The sequence below is a fragment of the Aulonocara sp. 'chitande type north' Nkhata Bay genome, linkage group LG4 (assembly GCF_057382095.1).
Source record: "Aulonocara sp. 'chitande type north' Nkhata Bay isolate Kocher_YH1m ecotype deep benthic linkage group LG4, A_spYH_male_GT1.1, whole genome shotgun sequence".
Lineage (NCBI taxonomy): Eukaryota > Metazoa > Chordata > Actinopteri > Cichliformes > Cichlidae > Aulonocara > Aulonocara sp. 'chitande type north' Nkhata Bay.
The window spans coordinates 36,432,477-36,451,963 of record NC_141347.1 but is presented as its reverse complement, the minus strand read 5'-3'; the positions used below and the strand labels follow the sequence as shown (position 1 = coordinate 36,451,963).

At 45.6% G+C, this 19,487-nt stretch overlaps 1 protein-coding gene across 6 annotated transcripts; it reads right to left on the bottom strand.

Moving 5' to 3' along the window:
- Nucleotides 1–543: 543 nt before the first annotated feature.
- LOC147333222 (uncharacterized) lies at nt 544–17,792 on the bottom strand. 6 transcript variants are annotated; one of them, XM_086290254.1, is made up of 20 exons: nt 17,008–17,792; nt 13,839–13,919; nt 12,801–12,878; nt 12,610–12,672; nt 11,548–11,956; nt 10,869–10,957; nt 10,428–10,759; nt 9,462–9,543; nt 8,760–9,044; nt 8,018–8,140; nt 6,869–6,937; nt 6,466–6,630; nt 3,237–3,355; nt 2,752–2,817; nt 2,549–2,650; nt 2,311–2,475; nt 1,903–2,050; nt 1,671–1,782; nt 1,272–1,382; nt 544–984 (listed from the first exon to the last, which is right to left on the bottom strand). In XM_086290254.1, the coding sequence occupies exons 1-20, from the start codon at nt 17,332–17,334 to the stop codon at nt 854–856; spliced, it is 3,057 nt and encodes a 1,018-aa protein (XP_086146380.1). In that variant the 5' UTR covers nt 17,335–17,792; the 3' UTR covers nt 544–853. The 6 variants fall into 6 exon arrangements, with proteins under 6 accessions (XP_086146380.1, XP_086146381.1, XP_086146383.1 ...); XM_086290255.1 differs by having other exon boundaries at nt 8,775–9,044; XM_086290257.1 differs by lacking the exon at nt 2,311–2,475.
- Nucleotides 17,793–19,487: the final 1,695 nt, after the last annotated feature.

Here is a 19,487-nt window from a genome sequence, read left to right as displayed (position 1 = left end):
TATATATATATATATATATATATATATATGTATATGTATATGTATATATATATATATATATATGTATATGTATATGTATATATATATATGTATATGTATATGTATATATATATGTATATGTATATGTATATATATATATATATGTATATGTATATATATATATATATACATATACATATATATATATATATATATATATATATATATATATGTATATATATATATCTACACACAAGGTTTTCTGAGGAGCTTTGAAAGAAAAGCGTCTGGACGTCTTTAAGTTTCCAGAAGCTTCTTCAGTTCTAAGAGCGACCGGTGGAGAGTCCCAGACTTTAAGTCCTATGGGACTGTCCCCATCTAATCACACGAGCTAAGGTGAGTAAATGGGTGTGGAGGTGAAAGAAAGGTAAAATAATTCTATACCTCCCCTGACCTTCTTGAAGCCTTTTAAAGACTATTGATTATTTCAGTAATCAATAGTTGATCAGGTGGTTTGATTAAGAGGGAATCCTCTGTTTTTCAAATAAACATACAAAGACCATGTTCAGACAGACTCGGTGACGTTTTACTGTGAATTACATCAAAAGGATCCTTTAAGATAAAACGTTAAACGTGGCTCACTTATGATAAATAACATCTGTTTGATGTTTAATATCTGATGTTCTAAAAAGTGATTAAATTCACACTAAAGTTTATTATCTGTTAACAACAATATTCAAAGTGAAAAAATAAGTACAGAGCCACATCACGGGGGGTTCTGGGATGTGTAGTCTGGACGATAAGCAGGAGGAGGTTACCCGAACCTCTGTCTGCACTCGCAAACTAAACACAACATGGAGGCAGACGCTGCCCCCTACAGGTTGAGGGGCTCGTTGCTTGGAGGCTCTGCGGTGCTGTCAGCCGCAGCTGAACCCTGAGCGATGGAGCTCTGAGACGCACAGCCCAGAGCCGAGACGGGCCAATCACGACCGGAGCAGCTGGATGCTGGAGAGGAAGGAGAGGAGGAGGAGCCAGGTTTGTGTTTGCAGGACATTTAGACATCAGATGAATAAGCAACAGACACTCAGGCGCTCTGCTGTCGACACAGAAGGATTCACTTCAGTTTAAACTTTAAAGGTGGAGCAGAAACAACAGACACTCCCAGACCTCCCTCACCCCGGCCACCTCCTCCTGCTACTCTCCGGGGGAAGAGATCGAGGTGTTCCTCACCTTCTTAGCTTCTTTTGTTTTAACTGGTACTGATGACACCTTTACCTGCGTGAATGACTCACCCGAGCGGCTGCACGCTGCGCTCCTGGGACTGCAGGGCGGATGAAGAGGAGTGCTGGGTCCCACCTCCGGAGAGGCAGCAGGCTTGGCTTTGTCCTTACTCTTATACACGCCTGCAGACACGGAGCAGGTGGAACATGTGACCAAAGCGAAGAAGAACAAGCACTGCAAACCTGGAGTCACCATGACAACCAGGTGTCATTGTTGCGTGTTCACAGCAGCGCTGTCAGGCTGCTTCTTTTGGAATTTTTAACTTGAACTCCGTGCAAACGTCTGCTGGAGTCGAGCTTCAGGTGTTTGCTGGGGGTTGTGTTGTGTAGCCTGTGTGTTATTCAGATGTGAGTATTTTTCCCTCGGAGCGTGACGCAGCGTTAGTGACATGTGATGGATTCAGAGTTTACCGTCTCTGGTGGGGATCGTTGGCAGTTTAGTTTCTGAGTTCCTGCAGGTCGGGACGTTCAGGCGCCCTTTGTAAATGCGCCCGTCCAGTCCAACGATATCCACCTCCTCCGACTGACCCACACACACACACACACACACACACACACACACACACACACACACACACTGTGAAACCTCAAACAGACCTTTAAGACCTCGCTGCAGTTTCAGGCCCGTTTTCCTCAGACGTACCTGCATCGCACCGTCCACCTCACCGTGGAGTTTTGTGTACTGCGGGCCGCCACGGCGCTGGCTGCCTGCAGCGTTGGTGTGGTGACTCCCGCCGCAGCTCCGCGCCGCAGCCAGGTGACCGTAATCCGTCAGCTCAGATATGCGCTCGCTGCCCGAGGCGTGAGGACAGAGAAATGGAACGGTGATCAACACAGAAATCACAGATCTGCTCACTGACCTCTAATGACGTCATCATCATGTACGTGCTGATTTTCTGTAGCTTCACCTCAGAAACGCTGCAGAACGGTAACGGCAGCACTGAGGTTCAAACTCAGTGATCGAGTGAACGCATGAAATTACAGTCTTGCTCTTTCCACGTTAACCCTGTAGCAACCGCAGACTTTAAGCTCCACCCCTGCCCTGACTCACTGCTGGCCTTGCGCTGTGTTCGTGCCATCGCCGTGCTGCGGCCGTCCCTGCATCTCTACGCTCTCTATCTGCCTGCACGCGGTGACGCGGCTCCTCTGAAGCCTCTCCCTGCTCCTGCACGCCTTAGCTGCCTCGTACCTGCAGCGGTTGGTGCCTGGCTGCTGGCTGAGGCGGTGACAGGGGCTCATCAGAACAGAAGACACTGAGGAGCCTCACCATGTGTGTGCAGGTAACTCACCTCCGGTAGTGCTGGCGTAACTGCTCCATGGTGTAAACGGTGAACGGCCGGATGGACTTGTGCGAGGGGAATGCAGGAAACGAGGGCAGCGTCACCAGATGCCTTTAACCCTCAAAGAAAAGGTACAAATGTAGGAGAGGGGAGGAGTTCAGACAGCAGCTCAGAGGTTTGGGTCACGTACTCTGTGAGAGGCGTTCACTCACGGTCCGGGCGTGTGCTTCACGATGGGCCGGTCGCAGGAGAGGCAGTGGAATCTCTCCACGAGCTGTCTGGAAATAAACACAAGAACAAATCTTCAGTGCTTCTCAGCCCTTCACCTGCTGCACATATTTAAAATGTTCTGAAGACATTCATAAAAAATGCTCCTCCTTCTTTGTTACCTCACGTGTCTGATTCAGACGAAATCTGAACAAACACTGTCTGCAGATGTTTCAGTCAGACGCTAATTATGGAACATTTAGCAACAAATGACATTCAGACCAAAGCCAATAATGTTAACAATAATAATAATGTTAGAGACATATATCGTCTGTCAGAGCAGCTGTGCGTGACTGACAGGTCAAAATAATCCTTCAATTCATCCTATCTCTGTTAGCCCCTCCCTAAAAGCCCTCTTTCTCCTGATTGGATCTCCTGGAAGCACCTGTGATCGTGAGCTGTACTGCGTGTAAGAGTGCAGTGTTCTCACTTCCTGATCCCGGCGGCGTCCTCGTACTCCGGCGCCGCCTGAGCCTGCAGCTTCTCGTGGATGCTCCTCCAGCGATCCTCCAGCTGCTTCTTCACAGAGTCCAGCTCGATCCGGTTCAGCTGCAGAGGGACCAGATCAGAACCATCAGATCAGAACCATGACTCTTATTTTAAAATCAATTCTAGAAAACTTCTAGCATTCATAGTTTCCAGTAAATTATAAAAATATTTCCACCTTCTTTTGGTTTTCTTAATAAAAACAACAACACCTTGACTTTGAGGTCACTGAGATTCAGATCTTTTTTTTTGTCCCGTTTGGATCTTTAGCCGTCAGAATCGTTGTCTGAAGGCCAAGAAAGATGCCAAGAGGATTTACTTTACCAAGTGGATCATCATGGCCTTGCCATATTGGTCCATTTGATTGACCTTTATTATAATTATGTATTTATTTTATTTTATTTTCAGTTGTTACAGACGGGACAGACATGACTGGGGGATAGGACAGGGAGAAAGAATGAAAGAAAGAGAGGGAGAGAAAGAAAACCAGAGGGGAGAAGAGACGGTGAGAAGGGGGGAAGAAAGAAAAAGAAACAAAACAGCTGGATCACCTGTATGGAGAAAAAAAACCAGAAGAGAAAACAAACAACAAAGAGCAACATAATAAGGGAGGGGAGACAGGAGGACAAAGGAGGGGGGAACAACTACGCTGTAGTGCCTCTTCACCTCACTGTGCAATACCTTTGTTAATAGTCAACGGTGCAATAGACTCCATACTTGAAATGTGCAATTCACTTGTATTTTTATTTTTATTCCTATTTATTCTATTTATCCCCTTCGTATATTTTATTTATATATATGTCTCTGTATTTATATGTGTGTGTGTGTGTGTGTGTGTGTGTGTGTGTGTGTGTGTGTGTGTGTGTGTGTGTGTGTGTGTGTGTGTGTGTGTGTGTGTGTGTATAATATTCTGTTACTCTGTAACTTCTGTCGGTGCTGTGCTTTTGGAAACCGAATTTCCCAGAGGAACCCACCCGAGGGATTAATAAAGTTTTATCTTATCTTAATAAATACAGCACCATCACAATAAACTAGCTAACAGTAGATACTAAATATTACATGTTATTGTGTAAGATGGACACTGACATTTACTTAAAATTTTTGAGGCAACACTTTTACACTTAAAAATATTGAGTAGATTGGAAACCGGTCAAACCTGTTCAATATACTTGATCAATTGAATAACTAAAGCTTAAACATATTAAGTTGAAATGAATAATTGTAGTTTTACACAAACATGAAAAAATTGAGTAAATAACACTGACATGCTTGGTCATGTAACTGTAAATATAGATGTCAGTTAATCCAAAGTTTTGTTCCATTTACTTCATATTGTAAACTGAACGTGATCAAAATTGTACTTAATATTAAATATGGTAACTGGCCTGTATTTGTACAGCGCTTTACTTTGTCCCTATGGACCCCAAAGTGCTTCACACTACATCCACACATTCACAAGCTACACTGTAGCCACAGCCGCCCTGGGGCGCACTGACAGAGGCGAGGCTGCCGGACACTGGCGCCACCGGGCCCTCTGACCACCACCAGTAGGCGACCGAGACTGTTGGTGCCGGGGCTCGAACTGGCAACCTTCTGATTACAAGATTCAAATATTCAAATATGAATGTTATTGTATTTCACTGGTAGTCTAAGTCTGAAAAACCAGACAAACTAATATGTAGTTGTGTTTTTCATAATACATGTATGAAAGATGACCACATGTTAGACATTTTTCCAAACAAAATTTTATTTTCATAAACATGGCAAAAAAATCAAAATAAACAAGCACTAAAAAGACAAGAGCCTTTCCCCTTTCAGCTCAAAGCCTCACATACCTGAAGGATGAATGTCAAACCAGGAGCGCAAACACAAACGCTCAGAGTATTTAAAAAACACAATGAACGAAACAATGGAAAAGGCTCATGGTACTCAATTACTCTACGTTATCATGTTTTACTTTTCAGTTGTAGTTGCTGACAATAAATAATATTGATTTGAATAATTAATGATTTTAGTACAAGATACTGATGAGTATAGATACATATTTCTCAAATATTTTGATTAAATGTTAAACAAAAATATTAAGCACATGTAAAGAAGGTATTCTGTGAACCACATACTGAATTTTTTGTCTGAGATAAATGTAAATAAATACCTTAATTTAACACAAACACATACGTTAATGTTTTAGACATTTATTTCAACTTATCAAACTCAAATAATTACTAAAAGGATATTCATAGATTTGATCAGGCTCATCTAACTTATATTTATAGTGATGTTTACTAAAAGCCTCTGAATTACTTTTTAGAGTGCAGCGCACAATGTGCTTTGAGGCAGCAGCCAAGAAAGGTGTAGTTTGTGTCTGCGAACACCTGTGTGGATCAGCACGCTTGTATTCCAAAGGTTTCTCCATGTAACAATCTGCTAGGGAGTGTGGGGAGCCATAGCCCCGTCCCCCAGGGCATGAACCAGGTATGGAGGAGATCCAGGCCCCAGACATCCAGAGGCCCCCAGAGTACAAGGACCCAAGGAGGACCACCAGGGGGGCAACCGTGCCACCCTCCTGGGAAGAGCTGAGGAGAGCCCCAAACAAGAGGTCACCCAGCAGCCACGGAGCAGAGGCCAGAGGTGTTGCAGTGACGTGCCCGCGGGCTCTGCCAGCAGTGAGCTGAGCCAGAGAGGACTGAGCTTCAGGCCCAGAGGCCTGAGGACACCCCACCCCCTGGAAGGGGCCCAGCCGGGCCACAGGCGCCAGGCCCCGCCAATCAGCCACCAGGAGTGAGTCGGTACATACATGAGCGCCCAGCCCCAGACACCAAGAACCACCAACACACCAACGTCTGAGGGCATCAGCCACCAGCAGGGAGTGTGGTGAGGGGAGATGGTTCCCAGAGAGGCGGAGTCTGAGACCCAAGCTGACATATAGACACAGTCTGAGATCTTTAACAGATGCTCCTGTGGTGTTAATTTGAAAACCCTACATCACACATGTGACGCCCCGGATCAGCCTGTTATGACCGAAGCGTAAAATCTCCAATACTGCAGCTTCTGTCACAGCTGTAGCAGAGACGTCGTCACGATTTAAAGACAAAATATGTTTTTAAATTTAAACCCATTACCCTTCCCTCTGATCTCGGATCAGTTTGAGTTTGCAGGCGTGGCTCTCCTACCTTACACTCCATCTCGGTGGAGAGCTTGCCCATGAGTTTGTGCCAGTCCTGCTCCTGACTCGTCACCTTGTTCAGCAGCTCGTGGAACATCCCGCTCAGCTGCTCCGTCACCGAGTCGAGCTGCAGCCGGCTCACTTTCCCCTCCAGGGCCGATTTGTCTGCTCTCTACGGGCACAGAGGGAGAATCGGGAGGTCAACGGCGAGAAGGCGGAGGCCGACAGGTGTCCTGAAACAGTCGCCTCACACACGTCTCAATCAATCAATCAATCAATCAAGGCTTTATTCGCCACATGCAGGTTGCCCTGCAGTGAAATGGAGGGACAGATCACACCCAAACATCTGAAACTAAAGCAGGTGAGTCTGACTCCTCCCACAGGTGGGAGGTTAAAATGAGCCAACTCACGATTTCACTCTCGACCATCTGCTTGTCGGCCTTGTTCACCTCCAGCTCCTCCGTCGTCTTGTAGAGCTCCTGCAGAGACGAGAGTCCGTCAGCTCGTCTCCTCAGCTGTTCAATTCAACTTTTACATTTTTAGAAGAATGACAATAAAGACAAAATATGTACGGATGAAAAACTCTTTGGATAAAAGCAGTTTCGGGAGCAACCTGCAGTTTGAATCTTAAATGACTGTTTCAAGAACTCTTTCTTGCCGTCACGTGTCGCACACGGCGCAGCACCTCCTACCTCTGCGGTTTGTTCTGGTGGAGACGTTTGAGTGGAGCAGTAAGTAACACCGTGGTCTCACACTGGTTTCTTTTTGGTGCATTTACACCTTCAATTAAAAGTAAAAAGTGTCATCACAGTTCATATTAAGATGCTGGTTTTCTACACCGTTATATTTGTGCCACAAAACCAGCCAATCACAGACTTGGATGCACAAAAATCTGATTGGTTGTTTTGGTCTCCAATCAGCTCAAAATGACGAAATGCAATATCCCAGAATCCATGTCGTCCAGACATATCTTAAAGTTTATTTTGTGACCCAGACAGAGTAATATTTCAAACTCTGCCACTGCCTCGCTTGAGTTCTGGACGACATGGATTCTGGGATATTGCATTTCGTCATTTTGAGCTGATTGGAGACCAAAACAACCAATCAGATTTTTGTGCATCCAAGTCTGTGATTGGCTGGTTTTGTGGCACAAATATAACGGTGTAGAGAAAGAGTTGAGCGCGCACGGGCAGAAATGTTGAGAGCACGAGCGACACATTGCAAGCGAGCGCAAAAACTGAGCGAGAGGGGCTGCTGTGTGTGTGTGTGTGTGTGTGTGTGTGTGTGTGTGTGTGTGTGTGTGTGTGTGTGTGTGTGTGTGGATAATAGCAAACACTGAAATACATCTTTTGCACGCAGGAATGAATTTTGTTCACTCAAATTTAGCTTTTCTTTGCTCAAAATTTCTCCTCAAAATGCAACACTTGCACCTGCAAATGTTTTTTAAGTGCGCTCATAATAGTGGCACAAAAATAACGCCATCGTTTTTTTCCTGTTGTGTGATGCTGTGGTAGCTGAGACTGAATGACGTGCGACGAGGAACGCGCTGCATGTTTTACCTCGATGTGTCTCTGCTTGCGTTTGCTGTCTTCGTGCAGCGATCTCATCGTCTCGTTTAGCTTCTTACAGTCGGCCTGAAGCTGCAGCATCGCCTGCTGCACGCCGTTCACCAGCTCCACGTTCTGACACACACACACACACACACACACACACACACACACACACACACACACACAGAAGGAATCAGAGATCTTCCTGCAGACAGCTTAACCCCGGTGTATTCTGTGTATATCGGAGCAGTGACGTTTAGTTTCCAGACGAGGTTCCAGGACTTTGACCTCCCCTTTAACATCATCTCCTGGAGCACCTCTGGGCCACTTCCACCACTGCTGCTATTTTTAGATCACTTCCTGGCAGTCCATCCAGACCTCGTACCCTGCACGCTCTGCGGTTTCATCAAAAACCTCAAACCCTGCAGACTTTTGATGCGTCTGCAGCAATCTGCAGTTTACGGCATCTCAGGTGAGGACCGCATCGCTCACAGTGTTGAGCGTCACGAATCTGTCCACCAGGAAGAGCCAGCTAGAACTTCCTGTGGTGTCTGAGGAAGAACATCATGAGGAAAGTTGTGAGATTTTTAGCCACCTACAGTACTTAGACTGTGAGTTATGGAGAGATCTAAAAACAGCAGCCAAGGTAGGAGCAGCTTGGACGTGACCTTAAAAGGTAAAAATCAAAGTCAGGTGTTTTCAGCACTCTCTTAAACCCAGCGTGCAGATCTGAAATGTTCCCTAGCTTCACCCTGCTCTGGCTTGCCTCTCGGTCCTGCGGCGGCCCTTCTCTGGCTCCGCCCTGCTGCTGGATCAGTCTGTTCACCGCGTCCTGCAGCTGCTGGTAGTGCTCGAACAGAAAGCTGAGCTTCTCTCCAATGTTTGTTGTTCTGGCATTCAGAGCTGACCACTCTTCGCTCTGACGGACGCTCGGACCACCACTCTCCGCCTGCACGGCCTCATCGCATAGACTCGTGGACAGCTGAGATGTGAAGGACAAGATTGTGTCCTCCAGCGTTCCCCGCAGGTCGTCCAGCTGAGGTCGGAGGGCAAAGAACTGAGATTAGGCTGATGCATGTCGCCTGAAACACCAGGGCATCTTTGACTGTTTCTCTGTTTCCTCTGCTCGTGCTTTGTCTGGAATGTTTTCAGACTCACAATGTCATTCGAGACTTTTTTTACAGTGTGGAAATCTACATGATGTCTCCTGCATGACATTCAGGAAACAGACGCCACCTACAGGTAAACACCTGACACCGAAAACTAAAGACGCGGCTCCTTGACCAAAACAAACAACTTTTCTGATATTTTTTCTGATTGTTTTTTCCAAATGTGCCAAGCATAACAAAACTCCTAAATTATGACTTCGCTATTTACACGTGTGCTGCTGTTCCGTTCCCTCCCTGTAGGTGGCGCCAGTTTGCCTCCTGAGCTTCAGCACTTCCTGCCTGACCTGACGTTGTAGCTGTTGGTCTGCCGCTTTCTCCTCACACTGAGTCTGCTTCACGTCCTCCTCCAGCCACTGCACACGCGTCCTGGACACGAGGGCGCCATCATGAAAGCACAACGACTAAAGTGACCCGGGTGAATAAAACTCCTGACAAGTTTCGAAAGACTAAAAGGAGCCCTGATTCAGCGCGTTTAACGAGTTTCTCTCTGCAAGTTGGATCATTCTCTTCCAGGCAGCTCAAAAAATGATGTCAGAAGAAGAAGTGGCCAGAAATGCACGCAATGATGCTACAAACTGCATCCCACTAGTGCTGTGACAGGAAAGACTGATCGTGTTTACACGTGAACATGAAACCGACCTGATAACAAAGTCGGTGAATTCTTGTGAATTCATTATAAAATAACAGTTTTAGGTCTAGTTTCTGTCAGGCGCCATCATCGTTGTCACCACAACACCGCCCTCGTTTAGGCTGTAAAAAAATCTGTTTTATTTATAAAGCTCCAAATCCCAACAACAGTCGCCTCGAGGCGCTGCAGGAGTGCTGGTTCAGGAGCTCTTGGCTGATGAACTCGGTCTTAAAGGACACTGACATTTAACAACTCCGGCTGCAAAGGACGAAATAACTGCTGGTGATGCGAAGTGGGCGGGGCCAGAGTTAAACGCATACACAGATCCTCTCGCCTCCGTAGCTGCGACTGCCTTCGTGTTGCAGGGGCAGTTTGAGTAACATCCTCAGTTACATCACGTTCACGCTTCTCTCACTGCCCTCAGCTTCAAGCCAAGACTTCGAAATTTTTCAAACTTTTTTCTCCTAAATTTGCCATTTTTTCTCTAAACAGTTAAAGCGAGCTTAAAATAGCTGAGCTGGTGTTACTACAGGAAGCTGTATATGTATATTCATGGTCAGGGCTCCTTTTAAAACTTCTGTCGGGTGATGTAAAACTGGCTCTCCCTCCTGTGTGTCTTTACCTGAGGTGGGATATTTGCTCTCTGAGCTCTCGGTAACCTTCGCTGTCTGAACCCACTCTTCTGCAAACCTCTGACTCCGCCCTCTCCGAAGCTTCCTTTTGCTCCAGCCTCTCTGAATCTGCCTTTGACTTCACCCTCTCTGACACTTCTGGCTCCGCCCTCTCCGAAGCTTCTGACTCCGCCCTCTCTGAAGCTTCTGACTCCGCCCTCTCTGAAGCTTCTGACTCCGCCCTCTCTGACACTTGTAACTCCGCCCTCTCGATAGTTACCTCGGAGGCGCTTTCTTTGTGTGGGCTCATCAGGCTCATGAGCATGTCCTCCAAGGCGTCCAGCTTCAGACGGACAAATTTAACCATCAGAGCAGACAGACAGGAAGTGACACGGCAGCGTTTGTGCTGATGTTTGAGGAGGAGAGGGTTGTTCCGGTTGGTTCTTACTCACCTTTCCTCGGTCGCTCATCAGGCGGTCTATCAAACCTCTCTGCTCATTTAGCTGATCCATCAGGTTACTGAACGCGTCTCCATGGGAACCTAAATGTTCAACATAACATCAGCATCGCAGTCTGGGAGCAGAAATCAGATGCTCTAAAAGTGCTGAAATTCTCATTCATTCCATGAAGTTTGAGCTGTAATATGTACAAATAATAGTTACAGGATAAATTACAGTAATTACTGTAAATACCTATAAAAGTTTACTTGAACTTTTACCACTGGGGGCAGTGTTTTACCAGGAGGGGTGTTACATTTTTGGGATGTGTGTGTTCTTTATACCCGCTCCCTCAAGAAGTGCTCTCGCTGACGTACTAGGTTAAAGAAAGACTGCACCACCTTGTGGTACAATTAGGCATTACACACAAGTGTGGCCACACAACAACAGATGTTTCGGGCACAAACTCATAGCAGCTGTTTCTTCACATTCTGCTGATAGATTTTTGGGAGGCTAAGACATTTTTAAACAAAATAATTTGTAAAAACATTTAAGAAAGATAAAATAAAATCAAAGGTTGGTGCAGCTCTAATATATTCTTCATGCTATGACTTCAGATCTCACACTGTGATCTGAACACTTTAAATGAGAGCTGTGTTCATGAGAGACTTTCTAACAGCTTGTATGGCGTCACCTTTGGTGGCGATGAGCTCTCTGAGCTGAGCCAGCTGACTCTGGTCTGCCTTTCCTTTCTCTAACACCGCTACGTGAGCTTCCACCTGGACGAGCCTCTCCTGCAGCTGGCTCACACTCCTCAGGGCCTCCACTGCCTCTGTGGATGGTGTGGAGCAGTTGGAATCTGAAGCTGGAGGTTTACCAGCAGAGTCTGCTTTAACACCAGCCTGTGGAGGCGGCCCTGACTGGACCGAAGAGCACTCGGATTTATTTGGAGAACTTGAAGCTGCTGGTCCAACGGTGACCTTGTTGGGGTGGGAGGAGGGAGGTGTGCTGCTTTGAGGAGGTTCGGTGAGGTCACTGCCGGAAGGCGAGGAGGTTTGTTTGGCTGCCACGAGCTGATTATCGACCCCTGAATCTCCAGGCTCCTGTGAGGAAGTCCGAGACAAACACTCTGAAACTGCAGACAAATATCAACACTGTACTCGAATCCATACCGCTGGTCAGGAACACAGCAGGGAAGGGCAGCCAATCAGAATCAAGCTGATTTAGTGGGAGTGGAGCTTGTTTCAGGGAAAACTCTGGAGCTGCACCAAAGCTCGTGTGAGATTAAGAAGGATTATTATGAACCTCTTAATCACACAAAGCAGAGGCCAAGCATAAAAACATGGAGCTGGGAGTGAGCCGCAGAGGTTCTTCAATAATAAACAGACGGGTGAAGATCAAATTAACCCCAAAACAGAGACGTGTGATATGGATGGTTCGAATAAAAACAGCAGAGCTGGGATTTTTATTTTTTTCTCTTTGATGCCAAAGAGATCAGATTCCCATGAACATCTGCCCCAACTTAATCTAAATTTGATTAAAGAACCTTCTTTAAAAGCAAAATTTCATGTCACATCCGCCTGTTTGGCTTGTTGCCTCTTGTTTCTTGATAAATAATCACCTGCTGAGGCCTCAGCTCGGCTCTGCACACAAACATGGCTGCTTTCCTTGACACTAAAATAACTTTAGGACTCTAAACATCTGGCTGTAAGCTCGTCTGTTTCTGATGAAACACAAGTTTCTGTTTCTTTCTCACCTTCTGGAATTTTTCTGTCTCGCCCTCTCTGTTGCCGGGTAGAACTGCGTCCCTCAGAGATTTCTGTAACAACAGTGAAATCACGAGGTTTGGGCATGTCCTCATTAAACTGTCAGAATTACATTATTACACAGAAGCCAGTAGCCAACAGTTTAAACAGTGTCACATCCTCCCCTCAGACAAACCCTCACCACAGTTTCCTCCAGAGCGTCCACACGGTGGCAGCAGCTCTCCACCCGAGCGGCCGTCCCCAAAGCGTCACCGACCATCTGAACACAGGACAGAGGGAGAGATCAGAACATCCCACGAATCCACATCCAGCATCAGCTGAGCTCCATCGCCGAGGCCTGAGGGCGAGAAGACGCTGAAAATACGGCGTGGCTCAGAATCAGCGTGTTTCCCTGCAGAGCCACTAAAAGTCAAACATACATGAAATATTTGCTATGATGATGAGCTCTTTTCTTCAGCTGAACATTGACTGAGACTTTTGGACAGCAGAGAAACTTTCTGTGGTTCAGATTCATAAATCTATCCAGTCAGACCAGAACTTTTTTTCTGACAGTTTCTATTTATTGTTTTATTTCTAGTTGCAGGTTTCTATTCTACTTTTTGTTTATGGAGCTTTATTATTCTGCGTATTTCATTTTTTCTGTTAAACTGGGCTCCTTTATTGTGTGTCATGTTTTACCACATTAAAATGTTTCATTTTGTTTATTTGAGTGATGCCGTTATAAGATGTGTCTAATATTACTTCTGTAGTAAATAAAGTATATCTAAATAAGTATAAAGTAGAAATAAAGTATATCTAAATAAGTATAAAGTAGAAATAAAGTATATCAGGCTCTTTGAGTTTTCTGACTGACTGTTTGATTTCTGATTATTGAAAGTAGAAGCACTTCCATAAAACCTGGATCAGAGTTTCATAGAATAAGTTTGAAAAATTAAACATAATTAAAAATGTTTAATGAATTTGGCCCGATCTCACTCCAGATGGTCCTGCGGGCTGAAGAGGAGCGGGACCATCTGGTTTGTGGTCAGCAGCGTCCGTACGTGGAGCTTCATCAGAGCAGCTTGGAATCGGTGCAGGTGACAGAATCTGTCCCAGCGTTTGTGATTTTTTGTTTTTGCTCTAATTGACTGTAATCATTTGAAAACGTTTCAGTGTTATTTCTTTGTGCTGTTTGATCGGTCGTGGTGTTTGCGGTGTGTTTCGCTGTGCACGGCCCGACCTCGTGTTGCTGCCAGAGCTCCTCCATCTGCCCCTTCAGACGCTCGTTCTGCTCGTTCAGGTCCAGGATCAGCCTCGTCGACTGCAGACACAGCACACAGCTTCGAATCAGTACGCCGCACATTTTCACTACAAAAAAACTGCTTCTCATCCTGGAGGTGTGTAAAAGGTGACGCCTGGTGGTTTTCTGCTCACCGATTGGCAGAGGAGTTGTCACAGGAAGTCAGATGTGTGGGTGGGGGCGTGTCTGTTCTGCTGTTTCACTGATCTGGGAGATTTTTAAAACTGGTTTTTCTTTCTTATCTCGCATCTGGTCCTGCGATTTGTGCTGATGTATGGATTAGATATAGATTATGGATGATCTGGATGAATACTGGCGCTGTCACAGCAGCGGTTGCTGATGCCTGGGTTAGTGGTACAAGATGCTGGACTCATTTTCTGTGGATGTCCATGTGTGGCAGTGACGTACATTATGAAATAACTGCTGTAGTACAATAATTGTCCAATAATGAGAGAAATCATCAGAATAGGGAAGCTGATGTGCTCTGATGTTGTTATTTTTTTAATTTAATTTGATGGATGTAGCGTGAAGTGCGTTGGGTTGATGATCGGCTCTTTGACCTGCGGGTCATTTACACTTCCTGTGGGGGTGGCGTGAGGTGTGTTGCAGAGCAAACGGACACGGTTCGATCTGTCCTTTCACGCCGAAGCAAAGGAAATTCCTGAGCTGTGTGCGAGCTGCTGTTTAACTTGTGTCAAATGTGCCGAGTGATGCATGGCGACCCCCCACGGCTCGGGCCTCAGTGACTCAGCTGGTTAATGAGTGCAGCCTCACCTTGTGTCCGGGGTCATCGGGACGGTTCGAACACTTTAAAACAAATCACATTCCCATACAGCTAATCCGGATTCTTCATTACGCTTTGGGAAAACTCTCCCGCTGCTTGGTTCGCTTTCAGCACCAAAGCTACCTGCTCAGCTTTACGACGCTCATGCTTTGGTATAAAACACAGACTCTGATTCGCTGCTTTCTGGGATGACTTTTGGCTAACAAGGCTGCTGTGCAGTCCAACAAGTCTGAGCTCCAGTTTGGGTGAAATTTGAGGACTTTAATTGGATGTTACCGAGCACTGATCAGCAGGTATCCAAGTCAGTGTGATGCTCCTGTGCAGTCTCCCACGCTGCTCGCTCTGGAACAAATATGGTCTCTTCTGGCAAAAATGAGACCAAAACCAGCAGGTCACATTAGCTTTGTCCATCATTTATCTACAGTCTATGTTATGGCTGGTGGCGGCCTTTAACTCAGCACAACCAAAATGTTCAGAAAGCAAAAACTCAATCAGTAAATGGAGAACATTATGAAATCATCATTAGATGAAGTCCTATCACTTGCATATCCAAAATATTCATAAATAACGAGAACCTGCTGATGTCTCTCAAACTGATTTAGGAAAAAGACTCGCCAACATGGCGGAACAGTTCTGTGAGGGCTCCGAGCTCCGTCTGTGTTCTGGTTACACTCCAGCCTCGTTCAGATCAGTCACTCATTAACTAGAACCCCCCCCAACCCCGATGCACCAAAAGCCATGTTCAGGTAAACAGCTGTCTGTCAGATTAATGGGTGATGCCTGCCGTCCGGCCTTTCACATGGAGAACACACTGAGGTCATGCAGCCGGATGAAGAGGGCGCGCCAGCAGAAACAGCAGCTGACCCGGGCCGAGCCCACAGAGGACATGAATGATTCAGCCGCACCTCCGTGCACCTGCTCGGTGTCCCGCTCTTCACCTGAGAGCTATTCATCCCCTGACAACCAGAGGCATCTCTGCAGGGGACTAATTACCCCCTATCACGCAGAGAGGAGAGTGCAAGGCGGAGGAGGAGGGGAAGGGGGAGGCAGCAACGTGTGAACCACAAACACCTCCGACCTTTAACGTCCTCCACGCTGCATGACGTTTTTAAGATCAAAATGTTGCTGGGCGGCCTGATGATGATGTATGTGCTCATCTGCCGGCGGCAGCTCTGCAGAAACCTGAACGGGGACACTCCGGGGTCATTTGAGATGTCAGGGTGGCGCCCATCTCCCATTGTGCTCTGCTCTATCATCAGCGGCTTAGTAATATGCTGAAATGTTCACCACTGCAAGCCAGACATGGAAGAAGAGAAGAAGTCGCTGGGCCACGGTCAGGGGCAGCGTCATATAGTTATCTACAGTGTGTCGTCTTTACTGACGCTTTATTGTTTCTTTATTCTCACTTTGTGCAGGAAAACAATACCTATTCACTAAAAACAAACAAATGTAGTCTTTTAGCTCGTCTCTGAACATTACTGCATCACCCACCACATCAGGCAACAGCATTGGCACTGATGTTCGGTGTCTCGAAAAACAAGGATTTCTTTCTTTTTAAGATGCAAAAAAGGCGACAAAACCACCAAAGAAATCAGGCGCACGCACGTTTACAGGTGTCAGCGCAGTTAAAGCGGCCCAGAGCGCAAAAATGTGATGATTGTTTAATACATGGTACCAACAGGCAGACCACGACAGTAGTGTGGTGTCACCACATCATACTGCCTGTTAATCACTGTTACACGTCCACGCTGCAGATGTTAATAAAGTTGCGTTCTCAGCACTGCCAGAAAAGGAGCATAAACTGAGGAACTGTTGTTTTTTAAGCAGACAGTAATTTCTAACAATTCATCAAACACAGGACAGTGACTGCAGGTTATGGATGTTACACTGGTGCCCAGCACACTGTGGGAACCATGGTTATTACTGGGTGGCCATTGGTTGTGAGGTCACTGAGGTCAACCTCGGTAATTTGATTTATTGGAAACGGGCACCAAACCTTTCTTTACTTCGAAAACTCTGTGTTCAGGTGGTTGGGATGACACATGACGAACGATAACTGGTTTGTTTAAGAGTGAATCAGAGCCACTGAGTGGGTGACTCTGCCTTCCTGCTCATTTAACTTCAGGTGAAGGAATATTTCTGTTTTATTATTTTGTTTTGTTTATGAACACAGTGTCATCGAGCACAAGGTTTCTCCATTTAAATGTATGAAGTGTATGAATTTATATTTAATCTTCCACTGATTGTATATCATCATACAGATTCTGATGTATTTCTCAGTGATCACAGGTGGTTTTTCTTTAAGGTGGTCTTTGAGTACTTCACCTTAGAGAGGCCGTCCTCACATGTCTGGATGCGGGAAAGGAGGTTCAGCTGGTCGGGGACCGGGCCCGGGCATGAGGGAGTCGCTGCCCGATTCTGGAAGTCTGTGTCCGGCTGAACCTCCACCTGAACCTCCTTCTCTGCCGCCGTGAGATCAGGGCTCCAATAACCCGGAGAGGAGTCCCTCCACCGGGTCTTCACCTCCCGGAGATTCAGCTGTTTCAGCATGGCGAGGAGCAGCGAGTGGAGGGCGCCGAAGTTCACGGAGGACTTCTGGGGGGTCCCGATGGATAGGTTCAGCAGGTCGTACAGACTCACCTCCTCCGACATGTTTGACGGACCGTTAAACCGTTACCGTGAAGCTAACGTTAGCTCAAACCTTAGCTACTCAAGACCCGGTATTTATAATAAAAACAATTACAAGTGTCAGTGGTCTTTCCCTAGAGTCGGTTTTCCGGTGTTTCAGCCAGACATCCCACCAGCGGCGGTAATCTCGGGTTTGTGCTGGAATCTCGTCACGTTCAACAGAAAACAGCAACCCCCACTTAACAAGCTAGCCATATTTGCCGGATGCACAAACGCTGACCTCTCAAAATAAAGTTTGAATGCAAACTAAAACCCGTATTGTGGAAACAAAAATCTTAATCATGCTAACATGACCGGTTTTATTATATAAATATGCAGATTAGCGCCACGTCTTTTGGCTCTGTTGTGAATCTTGCCAGCAATATTTACCAGTTATACTTTTATTGTTAAGACGGTAACCGGATGTGGTGTTGACCGTTTACTCTTACTTGACGTCGCGTCGCGCGGCAGTCCCACGTTGGAAAGCTCGTAGCATTGATTGTTGCCAGGCAACAAGCAGCCCTAAGGCTGTGTTGAGGAAAAGCGGATTTCTGAGAGCTCTCGAATGGAAACGAAAGCACGTCCGGGACTATTTTAGGATGAGTTTATTTTTTTTAATCGTTTTTAGTTTACACTTCACTTTTATCTTCAGTTTCCAGCTTTACTTCGCTTCCACGGAGAAACTGATTGTTGAGTTTTTGGTTTGTTGAAAATGAGATTTAATCACTTGCATCAGGTTTTCGTATTCTTTTATGTGGCATGGGTAGGATTTGTCAGGGGAGCTATTTAATGAGTATCATAATAAAATGAACAATAAAAGGACATATTTGAAGGCAAATAACTCGCAGCCAAAGTCTCTATAAGTAGAGAAGAAAAACACAGACTCACATCATCACCGTCTGCTCTGAAATCACTGTGAAAATCATTCATATCACAGAGCTGATATAGCTCACAGATGTCTTATTCTTTTAGATTTTTTTCTTGAGTTTCAGTTTCCATCACCCTTGGAAACACATCAGCTCTCTCCCAGAACAGTTTGTGTATCAGGCAGTAAGCATGATTATTGCTGCTGCAGAGGTTTAACACAGGAGTCTGCGGGGACTGACTTACTGCTGGAGCCTCCTGTGGACATTAGAGGAACTTCTCTTTGGTTTAGCGTCACACACACAAATAACTCAAAAGTCAGTGAGGATCCAGGTGTGTTTGAAGTGACCGACGGCTCTGTTCAGATCATCTCGTGTTTCCGTCTTTAAAGCTGTGGAGCTCTCCATGTAAACACAATGAATGCAGAAAACAGTATTTTATTGACAAGAAAAACATGCAGGCAGAAGTTTGGGTGTCATTTTTAATTACATTCAAGTATAAAATCATCATCTTGGTACATTTCCCTTATTTATCCTTTGATTGCGTTCACTGCAGTAGCAACATGAACCAAAGTTGAGCAAACCCGACTCCCAGCAATAAATTAACTACAATAGTGTACGGCCATTCGTTGTTTGACACTTGGAACAGGAAAAAAAAGAAACTACAGCATGTCTGAAGTTGCTCCTCGTCACCATGGCAACATTACAAAAAGCATTAAGGCTCAAATGTCACGCTGTGTCTGTTTGGCGTCACATCAGTTTAAACCAGAGTGAAACTGTGAATCTGCACTGAGCAGCAGCCCAGACAGGCTTGACCTCAATAAAGATACCTTCTGTGATTACCCTGTGCACGCTGCAGACACTAGGTGGCAGTGTTTTCACGTGTTGAGCTACAGTCCACCATCATAAGTGAGAATATATCATGATGATTTAACTGGTTAAAGGCTATACCAACTCACTGCACCATCTAACAGAACATCACAACTGCTTCGACTCATTTTGTGGCACTTTAACTATTTTTAAACAAGAATTTATCATTTGACTAAACCTGAACCAAAGGAACGATTAAGTTCAGTTCAAGACGGGCAGAGGGGAGTCAGATGACGAGTAGAAAGATGAACGAGGGCACAGTTTGTTATATTTGTGTTCTTTTAGTTTAATCATATTTTTAATCCCGATCATTAATATTAAATGGGGAAATTTTGAAGTTCATTTGGTTGAGTTAAAATGTGGTTTAAGGAAGTGAGCTGCACATGTAGGCATGACCACTCTACG

Coding starts and splice junctions, on each gene's coding strand:
- LOC147333222 (XM_086290254.1), bottom strand. CDS start 17,334: ATGTCGGAGGAGGTGAGTCTGTACGACCTGCTGAACCTATCCATCGGG. Junction 9,045..9,461: donor ACCAACAGCTACAACGTCAG/GTCAGGCAGGAA, acceptor CTCCGACCTCAG/CTGGACGACCTGCGGGGAAC. Junction 2,476..2,548: donor TTACGCCAGCACTACCGGAG/GTGAGTTACCTG, acceptor TCACCGCCTCAG/CCAGCAGCCAGGCACCAACC.